Source organism: Copadichromis virginalis, linkage group LG16 (genome assembly GCF_057382275.1).
Source record: "Copadichromis virginalis isolate Kocher_CV1m ecotype Utaka linkage group LG16, C_Virginalis_male_GT1.1, whole genome shotgun sequence".
In the NCBI taxonomy this organism is placed as follows: Eukaryota; Metazoa; Chordata; class Actinopteri; order Cichliformes; family Cichlidae; genus Copadichromis; species Copadichromis virginalis.
Window position 1 is genome coordinate 510,072 of NC_140633.1, and position 20,411 is coordinate 530,482.

General features: G+C 43.5%; 1 protein-coding gene and 1 long non-coding RNA gene across 3 annotated transcripts; both read left to right on the plus strand.

Annotated features, from left to right (window-relative positions):
* Nucleotides 1-12,895: 12,895 nt before the first annotated feature.
* Nucleotides 12,896-14,295, plus strand: LOC146690023 (uncharacterized). 2 transcript variants are annotated; one of them, XR_014915698.1, is made up of 4 exons: nt 12,896-13,171; nt 13,268-13,357; nt 13,769-13,840; nt 13,949-14,295. It is a non-coding gene; the product is annotated as an uncharacterized LOC146690023 (long non-coding RNA). The 2 variants fall into 2 exon arrangements; XR_014915697.1 differs by having other exon boundaries at nt 12,896-13,357.
* Nucleotides 14,296-15,499: 1,204 nt separating this feature from the next.
* LOC146690024 (uncharacterized) lies at nt 15,500-18,346 on the plus strand. The gene is made up of 4 exons (XM_085434715.1): nt 15,500-15,517; nt 15,725-15,858; nt 16,728-17,649; nt 17,758-18,346. Exons 1-3 carry the CDS (start codon nt 15,500-15,502, stop codon nt 17,317-17,319), a joined length of 744 nt encoding a protein of 247 aa, XP_085290841.1. The 3' UTR covers nt 17,320-17,649; nt 17,758-18,346.
* The last annotated feature ends 2,065 nt before the right edge of the window (nt 18,347-20,411 follow it).

Sequence of the window (20,411 nt, forward strand, 5' to 3'; positions counted from 1 at the left end):
AAGACGAATATTATTGCGCCTTGATCTTCCTTCTAGATCCTCACATTTAGCTTGCAGTTGTCTGACCTCCTCGGTTAGGACACTTACAGCACATTGAAGAGAAGTCAGGTCGTCACTGCAGGTTGTAGCTGAAAGCTCCAAATCTTTAATGGTGGTCCCTTGAGCATTAACTCAGTGTATGGGTAACCGTATCAATCTTGCATTCAAGCTTGTCGCAGATGTCCCGTTTCAGAACCTCCAATGCTCTGGTAAATGTGACTTCGCCGAGCGGTGCGCCCGCACCCTGCTCGTAGCTGCTGCTGCTCTCCGTGATAGCCGCGTCACGTTGAGATTCGCGACCCAGCTCCGGGCTCTGTGAACCACCCGCACCGGCCTGACCCCATTTTCGACGTTGCTCCCTCTTATCTGCCATTGTGCAGAAAAAGAATAAAGGTTAAATGGTGGGACTTTTAGTGAGAGAACTTGATTGTCCGGACGGAGCCGCTAAGGTTACCACAGCCAACCAGGAAAGAAACTCCTGCGGCCTTTCCCAGAAGTTGTCAAAAGTAGCTTTCCCGACCTCAGAGAGTGAAAAAGTGAAAATAAATAAACAAGCGGGTGCCCAGCGGCAAAAAGGGTTATTTAGAGCCCACAGGGCTGATATAGAAAGTGCGGATGCATTTTAAAACAATATTTTTGTCACTGCGTTGCGGAGCCCCGGGAAACACGTCTTCACACCATAGTGTAGACGCCAAATTTTGTTGTTTTCGTTCAACTTCCGGTGTTTTCATTCAAATTATATTCTTGTCATTTTAATTCTGTTGTTCTCATTCAAGTTCTGTTCTCTTTTTTTCTAATACTGCATTTTCAATCAAATTTTTTGTTTTCATTCAAATTCCGTTCTTGTCATTCTAATTCTGTTGTTCTTGTTCAAATTATGTTCTTTTCATTCTAATTCAGATCTTTTCATTCTAATTCTGTTCTTTTCATTCTAATTCTGTTCTTTTCATTCTAATTCCATTCTTTTCATTCTAATTCTGTTTTTTTTCTTTCAAATTCTGTTGTTTTCCTTCTAATTCTGTTGTTTTCATTCAAATTTTGTTGTTTTCTTTCAACTTCCGGTGTTTTCATTCAAATTCCATTTTTGTCATTCTAATTCTGTTTTTTCATTCAAATGTTGTTCTTTTCATTCTAATTCTGTTCTTTTCATTCTAATTCAGTTCATGTCATTCTAATTCAGTTCTTTTCATTCTGATTCTGTTGTTTTCATTCTATCCATCCATCCGCTTTATCCGAGGCCGGGTCGCGGGGGCAGCAGCCTAAGCAGAGAGGCCCAGACCTCCCTCTCCCCAGCCACCTCCTCCAGCTTATCCAAGGCGTTCCCAGGCCAGCCGAGAGATATAATCTCTCCAGCGTGTCCTGGGTCTGCCCCGGGGCCTCCTCCCGGTGGGACATGCCCGGAACACCTCACCCAGGAGGCATCTTTGTCAGATGCCCGAACCACCTCAGCTGGCTCCTTTCGATGTGGAGCTGCAGCGGCTCTACTCTGAGCCCCTCCCAGATGGCCGAACTTCTCACCCTATCTCTAAGGGAGAGGCCAGCCACCCTTCGGAGGAACCTCATTTCTGCTGCTTGTATCCGCGATCTCCTTCTTTCGGTCACTAACCACAGCTCGTGGCCATAGGTGAGGGTAGGGACATAGATCGACCGGTAAATTGAGAGCTTCGCTTTTACACTCAGCTCCCTCTTCACCACGACGGACCGGTGCAGCGTCTGCATTACTGCAGCTGCAGCCCCAATCCGTCTCTCGATCTCCGGCTCCCTTCTCCCATCACTCGTGAACAAGACCCCGAGATACTTGAACTCCTCCACTTGGGGCAGGAACTCATCCCTGACCCGGAGTGGGCACTCCACCCTTTTCCGGCTGAGAACCATGGCCTCAGATTTGGAGGTGCTGATCCTCATTCCCGCTGCTTCACACTCGGCTGCGAACCGTTCCAGTGCGAGCTGGAGACCCGATGAAGCCAACAGAACCACATCATCTGCAAAAAGCAGAGATGAGATTCTGAGGCCGCCAAAGTGAAAGCCCACTCTGCCACTTGGCTGCGCCTAGAAATCCTGTCCATAAAAATTATGAACAGAACCGGTGACAAAGGGCAGCCCTGGCGGAGCCCATCACCCACCAGGAACAAGTCCGACTTATTGCCGGCAATGCGAACCAAGCTCTTGAAACAGTTGTCCGTTGCAAGAGATTCTGGCAAACCGTCAGGTGTCTCAAGAGGGGAAAGCGGTGCTCTACCTGCACTGTGTATAGTGCTGGCGGAGCACTGCTGACGTCGACTGAGAAAATTGTCAGGCAGTGGAAGGAATACTTCGAGGACCTCGTTAATCCCACTGACATATCTTCCGAGGAGGAGGAAGAGTCTGGGGATGAGGGGAATGACCCGCCAATTTCCGGGGGCAAGGTCACTGAGGCAGTTAAACAACTCCTTGGTGGCAGATCCCCTGGTGTTGATGAGGTCCGCCCCGAGTTCCTGAAGGCTCTGGACGTTGTAGGGCTGTCCTGGTTGACACGCCTCTACAATGTTGCGTGGAGATCAGGGGCAGTACCCCTGGACTGGCAGACTGGGGTGGTGGTCCCCATCTTTAAGAAGGGAGACCGGAGGGTGTGTTCCAACTACAGGGGGATCACACTCCTCAGCCTCCCTGGGAAAGTCTATGCCAGGGTGCTGGAAAGGAGAGTTCGTCCGCTAGTCGAACCTTGGATACAGGAGGAACAATGCGGTTTTCATCCTGGTCGCAGAACACTGGACCAGCTCTTTATCCTCTCCAGGATACTTGAGGGTGCATGGGAGTTTGCCCAACCAGTCTACATGTGTTTTGTGGACTTGGAGAAGGCATTCGACCGTGTCCGAAAATCTTTTTCCATGGCCTCTCCGAACTCCTCCCACACCCGAGTTTTTGCTTCAGCCACTGCCCGAGCCGCATTCTGCTTGGCCTGTCGATACCTGTCGGCTGCCTCCGGAGTCCCACAGGCTAACCAAGCCCGATAGGACTCCTTCTTCAGCCTGGTGGCTCCCTTCACCTCTGGTGTCCACCATTTGGTTCGGGGATTACCACCACGGCAGGCACCAACCACCTTGCGGCCGCAGCTCAATGCAGCAGCTTCGGCAATGGAGACACTGAACATGGTCCATTCGGACTCAATGTCCCCAGTCTCCCTCGGAATGCTGTTGAAGCTCTGCCGGAGGTGTGCGTTGAAGATCTCGCGGACTGGGGCCTCTGCTAGACGTTCCCAGCACACCCTCAATACGCGTTTAGGTGCACCAGGTCTGTCCAGCATCCTCCCCCGCCATGTCTCCACTCTAATTCTGTTGTTTTCATTCAAATTCCATTCTTGTCATTCGAATTCTGTTGTTTTCATTCAAATTCCATTCTTGTCATTCGAATTCTGTTGTTTTCTTTCAAATTCTGTTGTTTTCCTTCTAATTCAGTTCTTTTCATTCCAATTCAGTTCTTTACATTCTAATTCTGTTGTTTTCATTCTAATTCCTGTGTTTTCATTCAAATTCCGTTCTTGTCATTCTAATGCTGTTGTTTTCGTTCAAAATCCGTGGTTTTCCTTCTAATCCAGTTATTTTCATTCAAATTCCGTTCTTGTCATTCTAATTCTGTTGTTTTCATTCAAATTGTGTGTTTTTCATTCTAATTCTCTTGTTTTCTTTCAAATTCTGTTGTTTTCCTTCTAATTCTGTTGTTTTCATTCAAATTTTGTTGTTTTCTTTCAACTTCCGGTGTTTTCATTCAAATTCCATTCTTGTCATTCTAATTCTGTTGTTCTCATTCAAATTCTGTTCTCTTCATTCTAATACTGTTTTTTCATTCAAATTTTGTTCTTTTCATTCTTCTTCTGTTCTTTTCCTTCTAATTAAGTTCTTTTTCCTTCTAATTCAGTTCTTTTCATTCTAATTCTTTTGATTTCATTCTGATTCTATTGTTTTCATTCAGATTCCTGTGTTTTCATTCAAATTCCGTTCTTGTCATTCTAATTCTGTTGGTTTTTGTTCAAAATCCGTTGTTTTCCTTCTAATCCAGTTCTTTTCATTTAAATTTTGTTCTTCTAATTCAAATTTTTTTTGTTTTCATTCAAATGCCATTCTTGTCATTCTAATTCTGTGGTTTTTGCTCAAAATCTGTTGTTTTCCTTCTAATCCAGTTCTTTTCATTCAAATTCTGTTGTTCTCTTTCAACTTCTGTTGTTTTCATTCAAATTTTGTTGTTTTCTTTCAACTTCCGGTGTTTTCATTCAAATTCCATTCTTGTCATTCTAATTCTGTTTTCCTCATTCAAGTTCTTTTCTTTTTTCTAATACTGTATTTTCATTCAAATTTTTTTCTTTTCATTCTAATTCAGTTCATTTCATTCTAATTCAGTTCTTTTCATTCTAATTCTATTGTTTTCATTCTAATTCTATTGTTTTCATTCAAATTCCCTTCTTGTCATTCTAATTTTGTTGTTTTCGTTCAAAATCCGTTGTTTACCTTCTAATCCTGTTGTTTTCATTCAAATTTTGTTGTTTTCATTCAAATTCCATCCATCCATCCATCAAGCTTCATCCGCTTTATCCGAGGCTGGGTCGCAGGGGTAGCAGCCTAAGCAGAGAGGCCCAGACCTCCCTCTCCCCAGCCACCTCCTCCAGCTTATCCGGGGGAATACCAAGGCGTTCCCAGGCAAGCCGAGAGATATAATCTCTCCAGCGTGTCCTGGGTCTGCCCCGGGACCTCCTCCCGGTGGGACATGCCTGGAACACCTCACCCAGGAGGCGCCCAGGGGGCATCCTTGTCAGATGCCCGAACCACCTCAGCTGGCTCCTTTCGATGTGGAGCAGCAGCTGCTCTACTCTGAGCCCCTCCCGGATGGCCGAACTTCTCACCCTATCTCTAAGGGAGAGGCCAGCCACCCTTCGGAGGAACCTCATTTCTGCTGCTTGTATCCGCGATCTCGTTCTTTCGGTCACTACCCACAGCTCGTGGCCATAGGTGAGGGTAGGGATGAAGATCGACCGGTAAATTGAGAGCTTCGCTTTTACACTCAGCTCCCTCTTCACCACAACGGACCGGTGCAGCGTCCGCATTACTGCAGCTGCAGCCCCAATCCGTCTCTCGATCTCCGGCTCCCTTCTCCCATCACTCGCGAACAAGACCCCGAGATACTTGAACTCCTCCACTTGGGGCAGGAACTCATCCCTGACCCGGAGTGGGCACTCCACCCTTTTCCGGCTGAGAACCATGGCCTCAGATTTGGAGGTGCTGATCCTCATTCCCGCTGCTTCACACTCGGCTGCGAACCGTTCCAGTGCGAGCTGGAGGCCCTCACCCGATGAAGCCAACAGAACCACATCATCCGCAAAAATCAGAGATGAGATTCTGAGGCCACCAAAGTGAAAGCCCACTCCGCCACTTGGCTGCGCCTAGAAATCCTGTCCATAAAAATTATGAACAGAACCGGAGACAAAGGGCAGCCCTGGCGGAGCCCATCACCCACCGGGAACCAGTCCGACTTATTGCCGGCAATGCGAACCAAGCTCTTACAACGGTTGTATAGGGATCGAATGGCCCGTAGCAATGGGCCAGACACCCCATACTCCCGCAACACCTCCCACAGGACACCCTGAGGGACACGGTCGAATGCCTTCTCCAAGTCCACAAAACACATGTAGACTGGTTGGGCAAACTCCCATGTACCCTCAAGTATCCTGGAGAGGATAAAGAGCTGGTCCAGTGTTCCGCGACCAGGACGAAAACCGCATTGTTCCTCCTGTATCCGAGGTTCGACTAGCGGACGAACTCTCCTTTCCAGCACCCTGGCATAGACTTTCCCAGGGAGGCTGAGGAGTGTGATCCCCCTGTAGTTGGAACACACCCTCCGGTCCCCCTTCTTAAAGATGGGGACCACCACCCCGGTCTGCCAGTCCACAGGTACTGCCCCTGATCTCCACGCAACATTGCAGAGGCGTGTCAACCAGGACAGCCCTACAACGTCCAGAGCCTTCAGGAACTCGGGGCGGACCTCATCAACACCAGGGGCTCTGCCACCAAGGAGTTGTTTAACTGCCTCAGTGACCTCGCCCCCGGAAATTGGCGGGTCATTCCCCTCATCCCCAGACTCTGCTTCCTCCTCGGAAGATGTGTCAGTGGGATTAAGGAGGTCCTCAAAGTATTCCTTCCACTGCCTGACAATTTTCTCAGTCGACGTCAGCAGTGCTCCGCCAGCACTATACACAGTGCAGGTAGAGCACCGCTTTCCCCTCCTGAGACGCCTGACGGTTTGCCAGAATCTCTTCGAGGCAGTCCGAAAGTCTTTTTCCATGGCCTCTCCGAACTCCTCCCACACCCGAGTTTTTGCTTCAGCCACTGCCCGAGCCGCATTCCGCTTGGCCTGTCGATACCTGTCAGCTGCCTCCGGAGTCCCACAGGCTAACCAAGCCCGATAGGACTCCTTCTTCAGCCTGGTGTCTCCCTTCACCTCTGGTGTCCACCATTTGGTTTGGGGATTACCACCACGGCAGGCACCAACCACCTTGCGACCGCAGCTCAATGCAGCAGCTTCGGCAATGGAGACGCTGAACATGGTCCATTCGGACTCAATGTCCCCAGTCTCCCTCGGAATGCTGTTGAAGCTCTGCCGGAGGTGTGCGTTGAAGATCTCGCGGACTGGGGCCTCTGCTAGACGTTCCCAGCACACCCTCACATTCAAATTCCGTTCTATAAATATTAATAAAGATTTCTATCAGAGCAAAATATCTGTCTCTCCTAAGTATTTGCTCCTAACCACGTCCTAACCTAGCAGTCATATTTAGCCTTTAATTAATCCTGCATTTTTTTTTGTCAAAGACATTTGTCACCATGAAATTACCCGATAGCTTAAAACGGCAACATATGAACAGATTCACTGAGTAATCAGAAAAGTTTAGCATGAATCTAGACATTAGATTTAAGCTTGAAGTTTTAACCTTATCAAATATCACTTGGTAGAAGCTCCTTACCGTTTGAAGAAATCTCTTCTCAATCTGCTGTCCTCTTTTTCTTGCATCTTTTTTTTTCCCATCTGAGACTGACGTTATTCCATGTTAATTATTTTTTCTCCATGAAAAACACAGCAGCTCATCTGATCCCAGGCCGCCAGGCCCACGAGCTCCGGATCTCAGCAGAAAAGTGCCAATAAAAGTTTCAGACTGATCCAGGTATCAGTCTGACACAGGTATGTGACGTCACTGTTGGAACACTGTTACGCCTCTGCGTAACCATGGTTACAGGGGAAGCTTTGGAGCTCTGCTGCTCAGCAGCAAAAGATTTCAGGTTAAACTCTAAAACCAAATAAAATCAATATACTGTATATGTGTACGGTGTACCGTGTAAGCGTTCATTTTCTGTAAGAGGCTGTAAAACGGACAGTTAAAATGTGACCAATGGCAGCCATACTGAGGTGAGTTGTTGAGGATATGTCGAACTGTCGAGCTGTCGATAAGCACGGCTGTTTTTGTGCTGTTATTTACTGTTAGCCTGTTTTGGCTTGCGTTACTGAAGCTCTTTTCAACTGGATGTCACATTGTTGAACTCTGATGATTAATGAATAAACTCTCGATGTGACGATGGTAGAATGTAATTGTAACCCTGTGTTCATTTAGTCGTTTGATACCGTTTAATATCCAGTCCATCTGTTTGGTGTTTTGTTTTTAACATGCCCTGGAATAATTTAAAGTTTTACAATGCCGGTGATTTACGACTCTTTCGCGACAGTCAGCTGGGGAGTAAACTCTCAGAGGTAGCTCATGTGAGCCAGCAGTGACATCTGTACATGCAGTAGCCTTAAAATACTGATTATTTATTCTCCTGCTAGGTAAGAATTGGTGTTTTATACGTATATTGTTTCTTTATATATGTTATCGTTTGGTTATGTTATGATGTGCTAATCGTGAATAAGCTAGTAAGCTTGAAAATTAGCAGCCATGTTAAGCGGACTTTGGTGATCAAGTTCGTGTGTCACTGTTTGGAATATAAACCCATATGGCTTGCACTACTTTCAAGATGTAAGCTAAAGGGATGTGTTTTTAAAAAGGTGCAAGAAGGACCTAACTCAGTGAGTGATGTGTGTTCAGTGAACAGTAAGTTGTCATTTATGTTGTGCATTTGAACTAACTATATATAAAGCATATAAACAATCACAGCAATATGATGCAACAAACACAGCAGTGCTACTGATCCAAAATACTCAAAGCTTCATAGAACTGAAACAAACATTTTTTTTTAGCTCCATTCTGCTGCTGATACATACTTTAGGTTTCTGAACATTAAACTTGTTGCTGCCTTTCATAGTGTGTAACTTGAAGGCCCTGAGTACTTTCTCCCACACTGGAAACACTGGGATGATAACATTATTTGAACATTACCTAATAAGACTGATTCAGCACAGACAGTTATGTTAAACTTTCCTAGCAGTCCTTCACAAACAGGGAACAGTCTGTCTGTTCTCTCCATCTGTCAGCTGCTGCTGGCTCTTCCTCCTCCTCTTCCTCACACACTGCTGAGTTTGTCCTGGTGGATCATCAGGGGTGCAAAGCCTCACAGATGATGTGCAGCAGTGGGTCCCTCAGTCTGTCCTCACTCTGGACACTTGCAGTCGTCACACATGGAAATCAAATGTGTGATAAGCTGCAGGATTCAAACAAAAGTGTAACTTATAAACACATGTTCATACTTTCATTCCACAATCAGAGAGAAAGAAACAGAGAGAGAGTGCAGGACAGACAGACAGGTGACAGTCTCAGGTGTACACACTGCTACACAACAGCACCAGAGAAGCAGGATTTAGTGTTTGTGTTATTACGAGTGCTAAACAAGAAGAGTTCCCAGATGGTACAGTGGACACATGTGTGACTCCTGTGATTGACGCATCTTTCTTTCAGCTTAACGAGTGAACCGTCAGCTCGTTCAAACACACGTTAAAGTCCGTTTGGCTCGACACCACCGAGGCAGCAATATAACATAGCTAACATTAACAGTGCAGTGGATCCTGCTTGTGCCGTGATGTTCAGGACTGCAAACCGAGCAGCATCACTGACTTTCAGCTTGTTGTGTTTGTGGATATATGACTGACTTTAATTATCCACAAAATCATCACATTCTCTGTAAGATTAAGGTCGACTATTGAACGGCGTATATTTTAAAGGCTTTAAAACCAAGTTAGTACAAACATCCCTAATGTCACATATCTTTGCCGACATGTGGCCAACAGCAATGTTTCAATGCTCTTCATTATTAAACATTGGCACATAAATAAGTGACATCATATACAGTAAACTTACTTTTGAAAGTTTACTCTTCGGCCGCTCCGCTTCTGCCCTCTGCCGTATTTTTCGGGAAAATTATCCACACCCACCACCGCGCTATGAATTGTGGGATATATGGGACCATGAAGTGTACACCGGACCACACTTCAAATTTGGGGAAATCGATGGCACATTTGGAGTACACTTCGGATTGGGACAGCCGTCGTGTCGCTGTGAAGTAATAGGTCTCAAAATGTGTACTCAGGAGCGTGCGGTCGCTGGATTGGGACACAGCCAAGGTCTGTAGCTGTGTCAGAGCAAGCTTGTGTGAGCCAACGGTGATATCTGTACACGCAGTACCTTTAAAATACTCATGTGTCATTCTCCTGCTAGCAGTGGAGGAGACTTTTCTGCTGAGGAAGAGGCCCTGCTGTCCTGCCGTCTTACTGGTGCCATTGAGGGATCAGCGGCTGCTGTATATTCTTCTCGACCTCGAGTATTTGGACTGAAGGACTCACAGACACGTTTCATATTTAGCTCTATACAATTTAAAAATTAAAAAAAAAATTCCTGGCCACCCATTTTCTTATTCACGAAGGCTGTATGGAGACATTTTGGTTATTGCCACAGACGCTTTCTCTTACTACGGATGGAGGATGTTGCGGTTTTACAACCCATGGACTGAGAAAGGACTCAATAAGTAATCTGTTCACATATTCCAAGGTTAAACACAAGTGAGTCTCAATTAAGTGAAATGTTGGAACTGATGCCAACATTTTCTTCTTTCTCCCTGTTTAAATCCCATTCATATAAGGGACCCTAATTTTATCCTGCTACAAACATATTCAGCCAGTGTTATTTAAGTTTCCTGTAAACTACACATGTGAAGCAGATGTGAGAGAGGCTGTGATGAAGTCCTGGAGTTTTTAAGGATGTACGTGCTCCAGTCCAGAAATTTGTATGATATGTTGGCCACAGGTGGTAAAGTGCTGTCACACCCTGAATAAACTGTCCTCTGTTCTTCTTCTAAGCTGACATATTTGTTACATAATCATGTGGTTTATCAGAGGGGAAGTGGGGATTTCAGAATACTGGAGCCCAAGGTTAGGTGCAATAATATTCAACCATAATATTAGCTTTTAACTAAGTCTTGTCAGTTAGCTGGTGTTGTGTCAAAAGGACGATCTGATATCCTCGTGTCAGCATTGTTCCCACATCATCATAATTAATGTTGTTCCAGTTTCAACATTGCAGGTGACCAATCACCTTCTTGTGACGTCATTCCTTTGCGACTTCGAAATACCCGCCTTCGAGTATTTCGAAATACAAGTGAAGAAGCGAGAAACCGCCGCCTGTCCGCCAAATTTGAAGTCAATTCGCCTGTCCGCCGAATTTGAAGTCAATTTAGAATACTTTTCTTTAATAAACGGTAAGCATTATACATATGTTCCTCACTTGGCTTGCTGTTTGTTTGCTAGTGATAGACTACTTGACGACAGCATTAGCTAACCAGTGTTACGGTAAGCATTATACATATGTTCCTCACTTGGCTTGCTGTTTGTTTGCTAGCGATAGGCTACTTGACGACAGCATTAGCTAACCAGTGTTCTCTAGACCAGCGTTCCCCAACTTTTTGGGTGTTTCGTGGCCCGGGGGTTGGGTCAGGCAAAATTGCACTAGCTTCCCTGATCATTTTACAAACATAAGTGAAGAGAATCTGGACTAAAAGGCCTAGACTTATGGTTGTGTGCTGAATCTATGAATCAAACTATCACCTGGAAACATAATTAACTGGTCCATAGCTGTGAAACTTGACATGAGTTCTTGATTCTATGGAGATTAACAGTAATCCAGATATTTACAAATTTGTCCAGGGACATCGCGTAAATGTTGTCCCTGGGACATCGCGTAAATGTTGTCCCTGGGACAAAGTGTAAATGTTGTCCCAGGGACATCGTGTAGATGTTGTCCCAGGGACATCGTGTAGATGTTGTCCCTGGGACATCGTGTGATAGCTTGTTAATAATGGAATGAAAATTATTGATTGTTATTAACTTGTGAAAAAGAAGTGTAACAAATCCACATGTTATGTTCTTACACCCTTACAGAAACTGTGACTCCTTCACAATGTCAGGTAAATGTCAACTCATGTTGAATAATCAACCAATCAAGCCTTTTATTATCACATGCAATGTTACACGTACAACTGCAATGAAAATTTCACCCCCTTCTGACCATACATATATTGCTTAAACATCCCATTGGGAAGGAAGGTCAGAAAACAATTTAATTCATAGATGAGGGGAGAGGAGGAGAAAAAAGAACTACAACCAGACAAAGCTCCTAGAAGACTGAAATGGATGATGGTTGCAGCATGCAAAAAGAAAATGATATCTGTTGACTACAATTCAATTCAATTCAATTCAATTTTATTTATATAGCGCCAAATCACAACAAAAGTCGCCTCAAGGCGCTTCATAGATACAGAGAAAAACCCAACAATCATATGACCCCCTATGAGCAAGCACTTTGGCGACAGTGGGAAGGAAAAACTCCCTTTTAACAGGAAGAAACCTCCGGCAGAACCAGGCTCAGGGAGGGGCGGCCATCTGCTGCGACCGGTTGGGGTGAGAGAAGGAAGACAGGATAAAAGACATGCTGTGGAAGAGAGACAGAGGTTAATAACAGATATGATTCAATGCAGAGAGGTCTATTAATACATAGTGAGTGAGAAAGGTGACTGGAAAGGAAAAACTCAATGCATCATGGGAATCCCCCGGCAGCCTACATCTATTGCAGCATAACAAAGGGAGGATTCAGGGTCACCTGGTCCAGCCCTAACTATATGCTTTAGAAAAAAGGAAAGTTTTAAGCCTAATCTTAAAAGTAGAGATAGTGTCTGTCTCCCGAATCCAAACTGGAAGCTGGTTCCACAGAAGAGGGGCCTGAAAACTGAAGGCTCTCCCTCCCATTCTACTTTTAAATACTCTAGGAACAACAAGTAGGCCTGCAGAGCGAGAGCGGAGCGCTCTAATAGGGTGATATGGTACTACAAGGTCATTAAGATAAGATGGGGCCTGATTATTTAAGACCTTGTATGTGAGGAGCAGGATTTTGAATTCAATTCTGGATTTAACAGGAAGCCAATGAAGGGAAGCCAAAACAGGAGAAATATGCTCTCTCTTTCTAGTCCCTGTCAGGACTCTTGCTGCAGCATTTTGGATTAGCTGAAGGCTTTTCAGTGAGTTTTTTGGACATCCTGATAATAATGAATTACAGTAGTCCAGCCTGGAAGTAATAAATGCATGAACTAGTTTTTCAGCGTCACTCTGAGACAGGATATTTCTAATTTTAGAGATGTTGCGCAAATGGAAGAAAGCAGTCTTACATATTTGTTTAATATGTGCGTTGAAGGACATGTCCTGGTCAAAAATGACTCCAAGGTTCCTCACAGCGTTACTGGAGGCCAAGGTAATGCCATCCAGAGTAAGAATCTGATTAGATACCATATTTCTAAGATTTTCAGGGCCGAGTACAATAACCTCAGTTTTATCTGAATTAAGAAGCAGAAAGACTACAGCATATGCTTTCTCACAGATTACCTTGTGGGAGTAGCTGGACCAAACTCTATTGGTATTTCAAGTTTGAAATCCCTGTTTGACCAGACAAACATTTCAGATGAGGTACCTCTTGACATAAAAATCCTTTTATGTTGTCATAAAACTAATGTTAAATTCTGCTTTAAATACACTTTATTGTACAATTTACTTAATGAATCGTATTCCTTAGTTCTGTTTTTATTTATATGTATTTATTTATTTGTTTTATAAGGTAATAGATGGCCTAATCTATTTGCAGTGTGAGGTATGTTGAAAAGCTTGTTTGATCATAATGACATAGCATGTTTACGTTTTTTGTAATGTATTTGAAAACATAAGTGTATTTATGTTATTTTTATAGAATTTCCCTCACATTTATCCAATACCAAGCCAAATCACTGGAAAAATTTTGGATGGGTCCACAAGAGCACAAAGTGCATACTTTTTGAAGGTATGACTTGGACTGTGGTAACTATGTTCTTATCACAAAGGGTTTATAAGTTGCCACTATAAACAAACAGCATTTTCCAAAATTGAAGCCTTGTCAGAAGAACCTGAAAAATACCTTTCTGAAACCTTTTCTGTGTAAAGACTTGCTCAAAAGCAATGCACACAGATTAAAACATTTCTGTCTTGGCCAACTGATAAAGAAAACCAAAAATTGAGTGGTGCGTGTTGAGTCTGTGGTCTTGATTTGTTTCGTACACACTATAGAACTTAATTAATGTAAACAAAAAATGACACTTTCTATATGTTTGTGTATCTGCAGAATTAATTACAAGTCTCACCTGACAAGCTTTCGCAGTTTTGCAGTGTCATTCTTGACAGAAAAACATACTTGTCACATTATTTTTATTTCCAGAAAAACATCTTTCAGATGTATGAGAAACTGATTGGAGCCTGTCTGGAAAACGGCAGCCACTGGACCTTGTTTGTAAGTTGCACAGATTTTGCACTCTCTCTAGTGCATGATACTTTTCAGTGTCCCTCATTAGGAAAGCTCACGGCCCAAGCCTACCATATCCATCTTTTTACAAAACAGTTTTGTGACATACCCAAGAGGACCATAGCCTATATGAATTCATTTGGCGAGTCGGAGGTCAGAAAAAGTGCGGTGTTGAAAAACTGGAGGTAATTAATTAACATATTTAACATAACATATTTAATTTAATTGAAATCATTACCGAACGTGGTTATTGATTTCTCTATATGCTTTTTATTTGTAATAACTGCGATCTCTCAGCTCATTTGCTTCAGCAAGAGGCTGCACTGGAGAGTGGACTTTGTCACATGTGAGCCACCCACATCAACAGGATGGGAACTCATGTGGAGTGCATGTCATAATGGTACTGAAAACTATAGCTTTAACCTATATAAGTAATGTTTACATTTTTGTCTATTCAGTTTTTAAAGCCTTAGAGGCAGGATGGTAAAATCTCAATTTTTGTTGTAGATTGAACCATTTCAGCAGTAATGCTTTGGCTTTGGTTGCTCTATTTTTTTTTTCTCGGGGGGTGTAAAAAAACCCCCATTTCTTTGTTAATCTAATTCTTTTTGTTCTTTTTTTTTTTCTTCTTCGTCAATTATTAGTTTCCCCAATCTCTCATTGACGGTAAAACACAAGTGGAGGAGTACAACACTGAAATCACAAAGCTCAGGTCCCGACTTTGCCACTACTTATTTTCCTCAATAGGTAAAGATAAAATTAGCCGCCTTCTTTTTCTCTAACATTGGAAAATGTAACTTGTACTTAAACAAATTATATTTTGCAGAACGAACTAGGAAGTGCAGTCAGTGCTGGTGTGTGATTGCAGCCAAAGACCGGGTACACTATGACATGTCCTTAGCCATATAGATTGTTTATATAATGGACTTTGTTCATTTGTTTTTTGTTTGTTTATTTCTTCTTCTTTTTTTTTTTTTAATTCACAGGTGCAGTGCCAGAAATGTGGTGCATACAAGCACATGCGTTGTTCAAAGTCTGTTTGTGGCATCTGTATCTTCTGTGAGAGTAAGTCACAATATACAGTTGTGGTCAAAAGTTTACATACACTTGTAAAGAATAGAATATAATGGCTCTACCGAGTGTCCCGTTATTTCTAAAACTCTGATTTTTCTCTGATAGAGTGATTGGAACAGATACTTCTTTGTCACAAAAAACATTCATGAAGTTTGGTTCTTTAATGACTTTATTATGGGTTAACAGAAAAAAGTGATCACATCTGCTGGGTCAAAAATATACATACAGCAGTGCTAATATTTGGTTACATGTCCCTTAGCCATTTTCACTTCAATTAGGCGCTTTTGGTAGCCATCCACAAGCTTCTGGTTGAATCTTTGACCACTCCTCTTGACAGAATTGGTGCAGTTCAGTCAAATTTGATGGCTTTCTGACATGGACTTGTTTCTTCAGCATTGTCCACATGTTTTCAATGGGGTTTAAGTCAGGACTTTGGGAAGGCCATTCTAAAACCCTTATTCTAGCCTGATTTAGCCATTCCTTTACCACTTTTGATGTGTGTTTGGGGTCATTGTCCTGTTGGAACACCCAACTGCGCCCAAGACCCAACCTTCGTGCTGATGATTTTAGGTTATGTTGAAGAATGTGAAGGTAATCCTCCTTCTTCATTATCCCATTTACTCTCTGTAAATCACCAGTTCCATTGGCAGCAAAACAGCCCCACAGCATAATACTCCCACCACCATGCTTGATTGTAGGCACGGTGTTCTTGGGGTTGAAGGCCTCACCTTTTCTCCTCCAAACATATTGCTGGGCATTGTGGCCAAAAAGCTCGATTTTTGTTTTGTCTGACCACAGAACTTTCCTCCAGAAGGTCTTATCTTTGTCCATGTGATCAGCAGCAAACTTCAGTTGAGCCTTAAGGTGCCGCTTTTGGAGCAAGGGCTTCCTTCTTGCACAGCAGCCTCTCAGTCCATGGAGATGCAAAACACGTTTGACTGTGGACAATGACACCTGTGTTTCAGCAGCTTCTAATTCTTGGCACATCTGCTTTTTGGTGATTCTTGGTTGACTCTTCACCCTCCTGACCAATTTTCTCTCAGCAGCAGCTTGCGTTTTCTTCCTGATCTTGGCAGTGATGAAACAGTGCCATGCACGTTATACTTACAAACGATTGTTTGCACTGTTGCTCTTGGGACATGCAGCTGCTTTGAAATGGCCCCAAGTGACTTTCCTGACTTGTTCAAGTCAAAAATTCTCTTTTTCAGATCCATGCTGAGCTACTTTGACTTTTCCATTGTAGCGTTTGTGGGCGTTTGTATCCAATGAGCCCTATTTAATTGGCCTAAGAGAAGTCACCAACTGTAGTCACTCATAATCACTCGCAAGAAGTGAAGAGGCCATGCTATGAAGCTCAGTTCACTGACAACTTTCTAAGTCACCAAAATTGCTAATTCATGTTGCTGTATGTATATTTTTGACCCAGCAAATGTGATCACTTTTTTATGTTAACCCATAATAAAGTCATTAAAGAACCAAACTTCATGAATGTTTTTTGTGACAAAGAAGTATCTGTTCCAATCACTCTATCAGAGAAAAATCAGAGTTTTAGAAATAACGGGACACTCGGTAGAGCCATTATATTCTATTCTTTACAAGTGTATGTAAACTTTTGACCACAACTGTAACTAAACAATGTCCAAAAATGTTTAAAGTGAAAATTTTTTTCGTAATTTTGCCTTTGCACACCAGGACTGTGTAATTAAAGTGGACGTTTCAAGATCCAGTTTTTACACAAAACTATTTTAGACATAACTGTGTCGTATTGTGGGGATTTCTCTTCACAATTAAATTGATATAGTGCTGTTTATATCATTCTTCTTTATGTAACAGCACAGTGCAGCACAGCAGAGGGAAAGGAGTTGTGCAGCATAGTAGGTGGCTATACAGGAGGAGCAATAGAAGTAGCCAGTGAAGAATGTCATCAGGGAAAGCATCAGGCAGCGAATGACAAAGGAAAAGTTCCTAAGGGAGAGGACATCTGCAGCAAACCGACAAGTAACAGTGAGATAGGAAGACTGACAGTCAGAGATGAAGGTACACAGACTGAAAGAGATGAAGGTACACAGACTGAAGACAAAGAAAAAGAAGCAGAAGTATACGGCACAAGTCTGAGTACAGATAATGCTGCTGCTGCTGATGTTGACAGGATCGATGCAGATACAGAATTCCAAACTGATTCAGAAGGAACTAGTACAGTTTACAGAGTGCATGGTCGCTTATCTGTACCAAGCTCAAAAAAGAAAACCTACACAATAACAGAAGACGAGATCAAGCGCAGAATCAACGCAGAGAACATGTCAGTTCATGTTTTCAGAGGTTTGATTGGGGTAGGTATACATTTCGTGATTTTGATGTCACCTGAAATAAATCCGGGTTACTCGTATCAATGAAGTGACAATGTGGCTGGAAATTGTGCATTTGCTGCAACATATACACAATTACACCATGTAAACAAAAGCATTTAACTTTGTGCGTGTGTGTGTGTCTCTCTCTGCTCTTTTGGTGTTTGCACTTTTTCTTTTTTAGGTCCGTAAAGCCAAACTGCCCGCAATGATTCTTGACAGGCCTAAGAAGGCCAAAACTAAAGTAACAGTGTTTAGTGTTCTGAGTGAAGAGGAGGCTGGGGAGCTAGCCCTCGGGTTTGCCGGAAGATTGGCCTGTGATGTCACAACAGACATGGTCTGTAAAGGCATCGACCATTCAAGTGCTGATATGACAAAGTAAGTTAGTAAAACAATATGAAAGTTGTATCTTTTTTGGTATTATTTGTCATTTCCCCGTATTTGGGTTATTGGTGTAACATTGTTAATCTTACTTTCTAATAACAGACAGACTCTTCTCAAAATCCAACACAACCTTAAACATGAGCTGACTGATTCCTCAACCTTCAGTTTGCTGACACACACCTTTGGCCCCGCTGCACTGGATTCTGTCATTTCATTCCTGTGTGAAAAACTTGATCTTGTCTCTTAAATAATGAAACCTTTTGTGACTTTTGTTTGTTCTGTAAATCAGAATCTTGAAAATTGTTCATTGTTGTTCTAAGTTTGTGTTAACTATTTGGCAAAAATGATTGGTTCCTAATCCAAACAGGATAATGACTGTTCTAACACATATCTTAAAAATTCTACAAAGAAAGAAAATTATCACATATGTTTCAATATGAATGTATTTGTGTCACACTTGGTTTGTAGTAGCTTTCCTGTTTTATTTTGAGTTTTGGTATGTTTACACTGTTGTCATTTTTATTTCCCGTGTGTTCGTCTTCCCTTATTAGTTTTACTGTATTTAATTAGTCTGATTTAATAACTTATAATTATTTACTTTCCAGTGTGTATATAAGCTCCTCGTTTGGATTATTGTTTGTTTGAGTTCTGCCTGTCTTTTCTATTAAAGATTTGGACTTTTGGACTATTATAGTCCATAACTCCATGGACTCATAACTCCAACAGTTTTATCGCCGATCTCCGACTCATCCCAGAGATCTCCAGAACACCGGAGGCTGCCCACTCTCCCTGGCCAGGCGGAAGTGCACGCAGACGGCGCCGGGATCGTAAACAAAGGCGAGGTAGGCGCGGAGGGCTACGGGCTACGGGCTACGGGCTACGGGCTAAGCTAAAGCTAACACCACACCGGCTGCCTTTACCCAGAATTTTCCTCGCCAATGTCCGTTCTCTGGCAAACAAAATGGATGAGATACGGCTCTCCATCACTAACAACAGACGGATTATGGACTCAAATGTCATGTTTTTTCACCGAAACATGGTTGAACAACAGCTGCCCGGACAATGCTATCGAGTTAGCAGGACGCCACACACACCGAGCCGACAGGCTAGCAGATGACTCCGGCAAGACCAGAGGTGGAGGTTTGTGCATTTATATTAACAATGCTTGGTGCATGAACTCCACTACTACTGAGAGTCACTGCTCACCTAATGCGGAGTTTTTAATGGTCAAATGCAGACCTTATTACCTCCCCAGAGAACTCACTTCTATCATACTCACTGCCGTGTATATCCCCCCCAACGCTAATGCTAGGTTGGCCATGAAAGAACTTTCTGCAGCCATTAACAAACACCATGAAAGAACTTTCTGCAGCCATTAACAAACACCAGAATAAACACCCCGAGGCTGCTTTTATTGTTGCTGGCGACTTCAACCACACCAACTTAAAGACAGTCCTACCCAGATTCCACCAACATGTCTCCTGCCACACCAGAGGAGACAAGACTTTAGACCATGTGTATTCCAACCTGGCTGTTCGGAATTCCGGAATGTTCAGAGTTCCGGAATGTTCGGAATTCCGGAATGTTCAGAGTTCCGGAATGCACCAAGGTTCCGGAATGCACAAAGGTTCCAGAATGTTCAGAGTTCCGGAATGCACCAAGGTTCTAGAATGTTCAGAGTTCCGGAATGCACCAAGGTTCCGGAATGTTCGGATTTCCGGAATGTTCAGAGTTCCGGAATGCACCAAGGTTCCGGAATGTTCGGAATTCCGGAATGTTCAGAGTTCCGGAATGCACCAAGGTACCGGAATGTTCGGAATTCCGGAATGTTCAGAGTTCCGGAATGTTCAGAGTTCCGGAATGCACCAAGGTTCCGGAATGCACAAAGGTTCCGGAATGTTCGGAATTCCGGAATGTTCGGAATTCCGGAATGTACCAAGGTTCCGGAATGTTCGGAATTCCGGAATGTTCAGAGTTCCGGAATGTTCGGAATTCCGGAATGTTCAGAGTTCCGGAATGCACCAAGGTTCCGGAATGTTCAGAGTTCCGGAATGTTCAGAGTTCCGGAATGCACCAAGGTTCTGGAATGCACAAAGGTTCCGGAATGTTCGGAATTCCGGAATGTTCGGAATTCCGGAATGTTCGGAATTCCGGAATGTACCAAGGTTCCGGAATGTTCGGAATTCCGGAATGTTCGGAATTCCGGAATGTACCAAGGTTCCGGAATGTTCGGAATTCCGGAATGCACCAAGGTTCCGGAATGTTCGGAATTCCGGAATGTTCAGAGTTCCGGAATGCACCAAGGTTCCGGAATGTTCGGAATTCCGGAATGTTCAGAGTTCCGGAATGCACCAAGGTTCCGGAATGTTCGGAATTCCGGAATGTTCAGAGTTCCGGAATGCACCAAGGTTCCGGAATGTTCGGAATTCCGGAATGTTCAGAATTCCGGAATGTTCAGAGTTCCGGAATGCACCAAGGTTCCGGAATGCACAAAGGTTCCGGAATGTTCGGAATTCCGGAATGTTCGGAATTCCGGAATGTACCAAGGTTCCGGAATGTTCAGAGTTCCGGAATGCACCAAGGTTCCGGAATGTTCAGAATTCCGGAATGTTCAGAGTTCCGGAATGTTCAGAGTTCCGGAATGCACCAAGGTTCGGGAATGTTCAGAATTCCGGAATGTACCAAGGTTCTGGAATGTTCAGAGTTCCGGAATGCACCAAGGTTCCGGAATGTTCGGAATTCCGGAATGTTCAGAG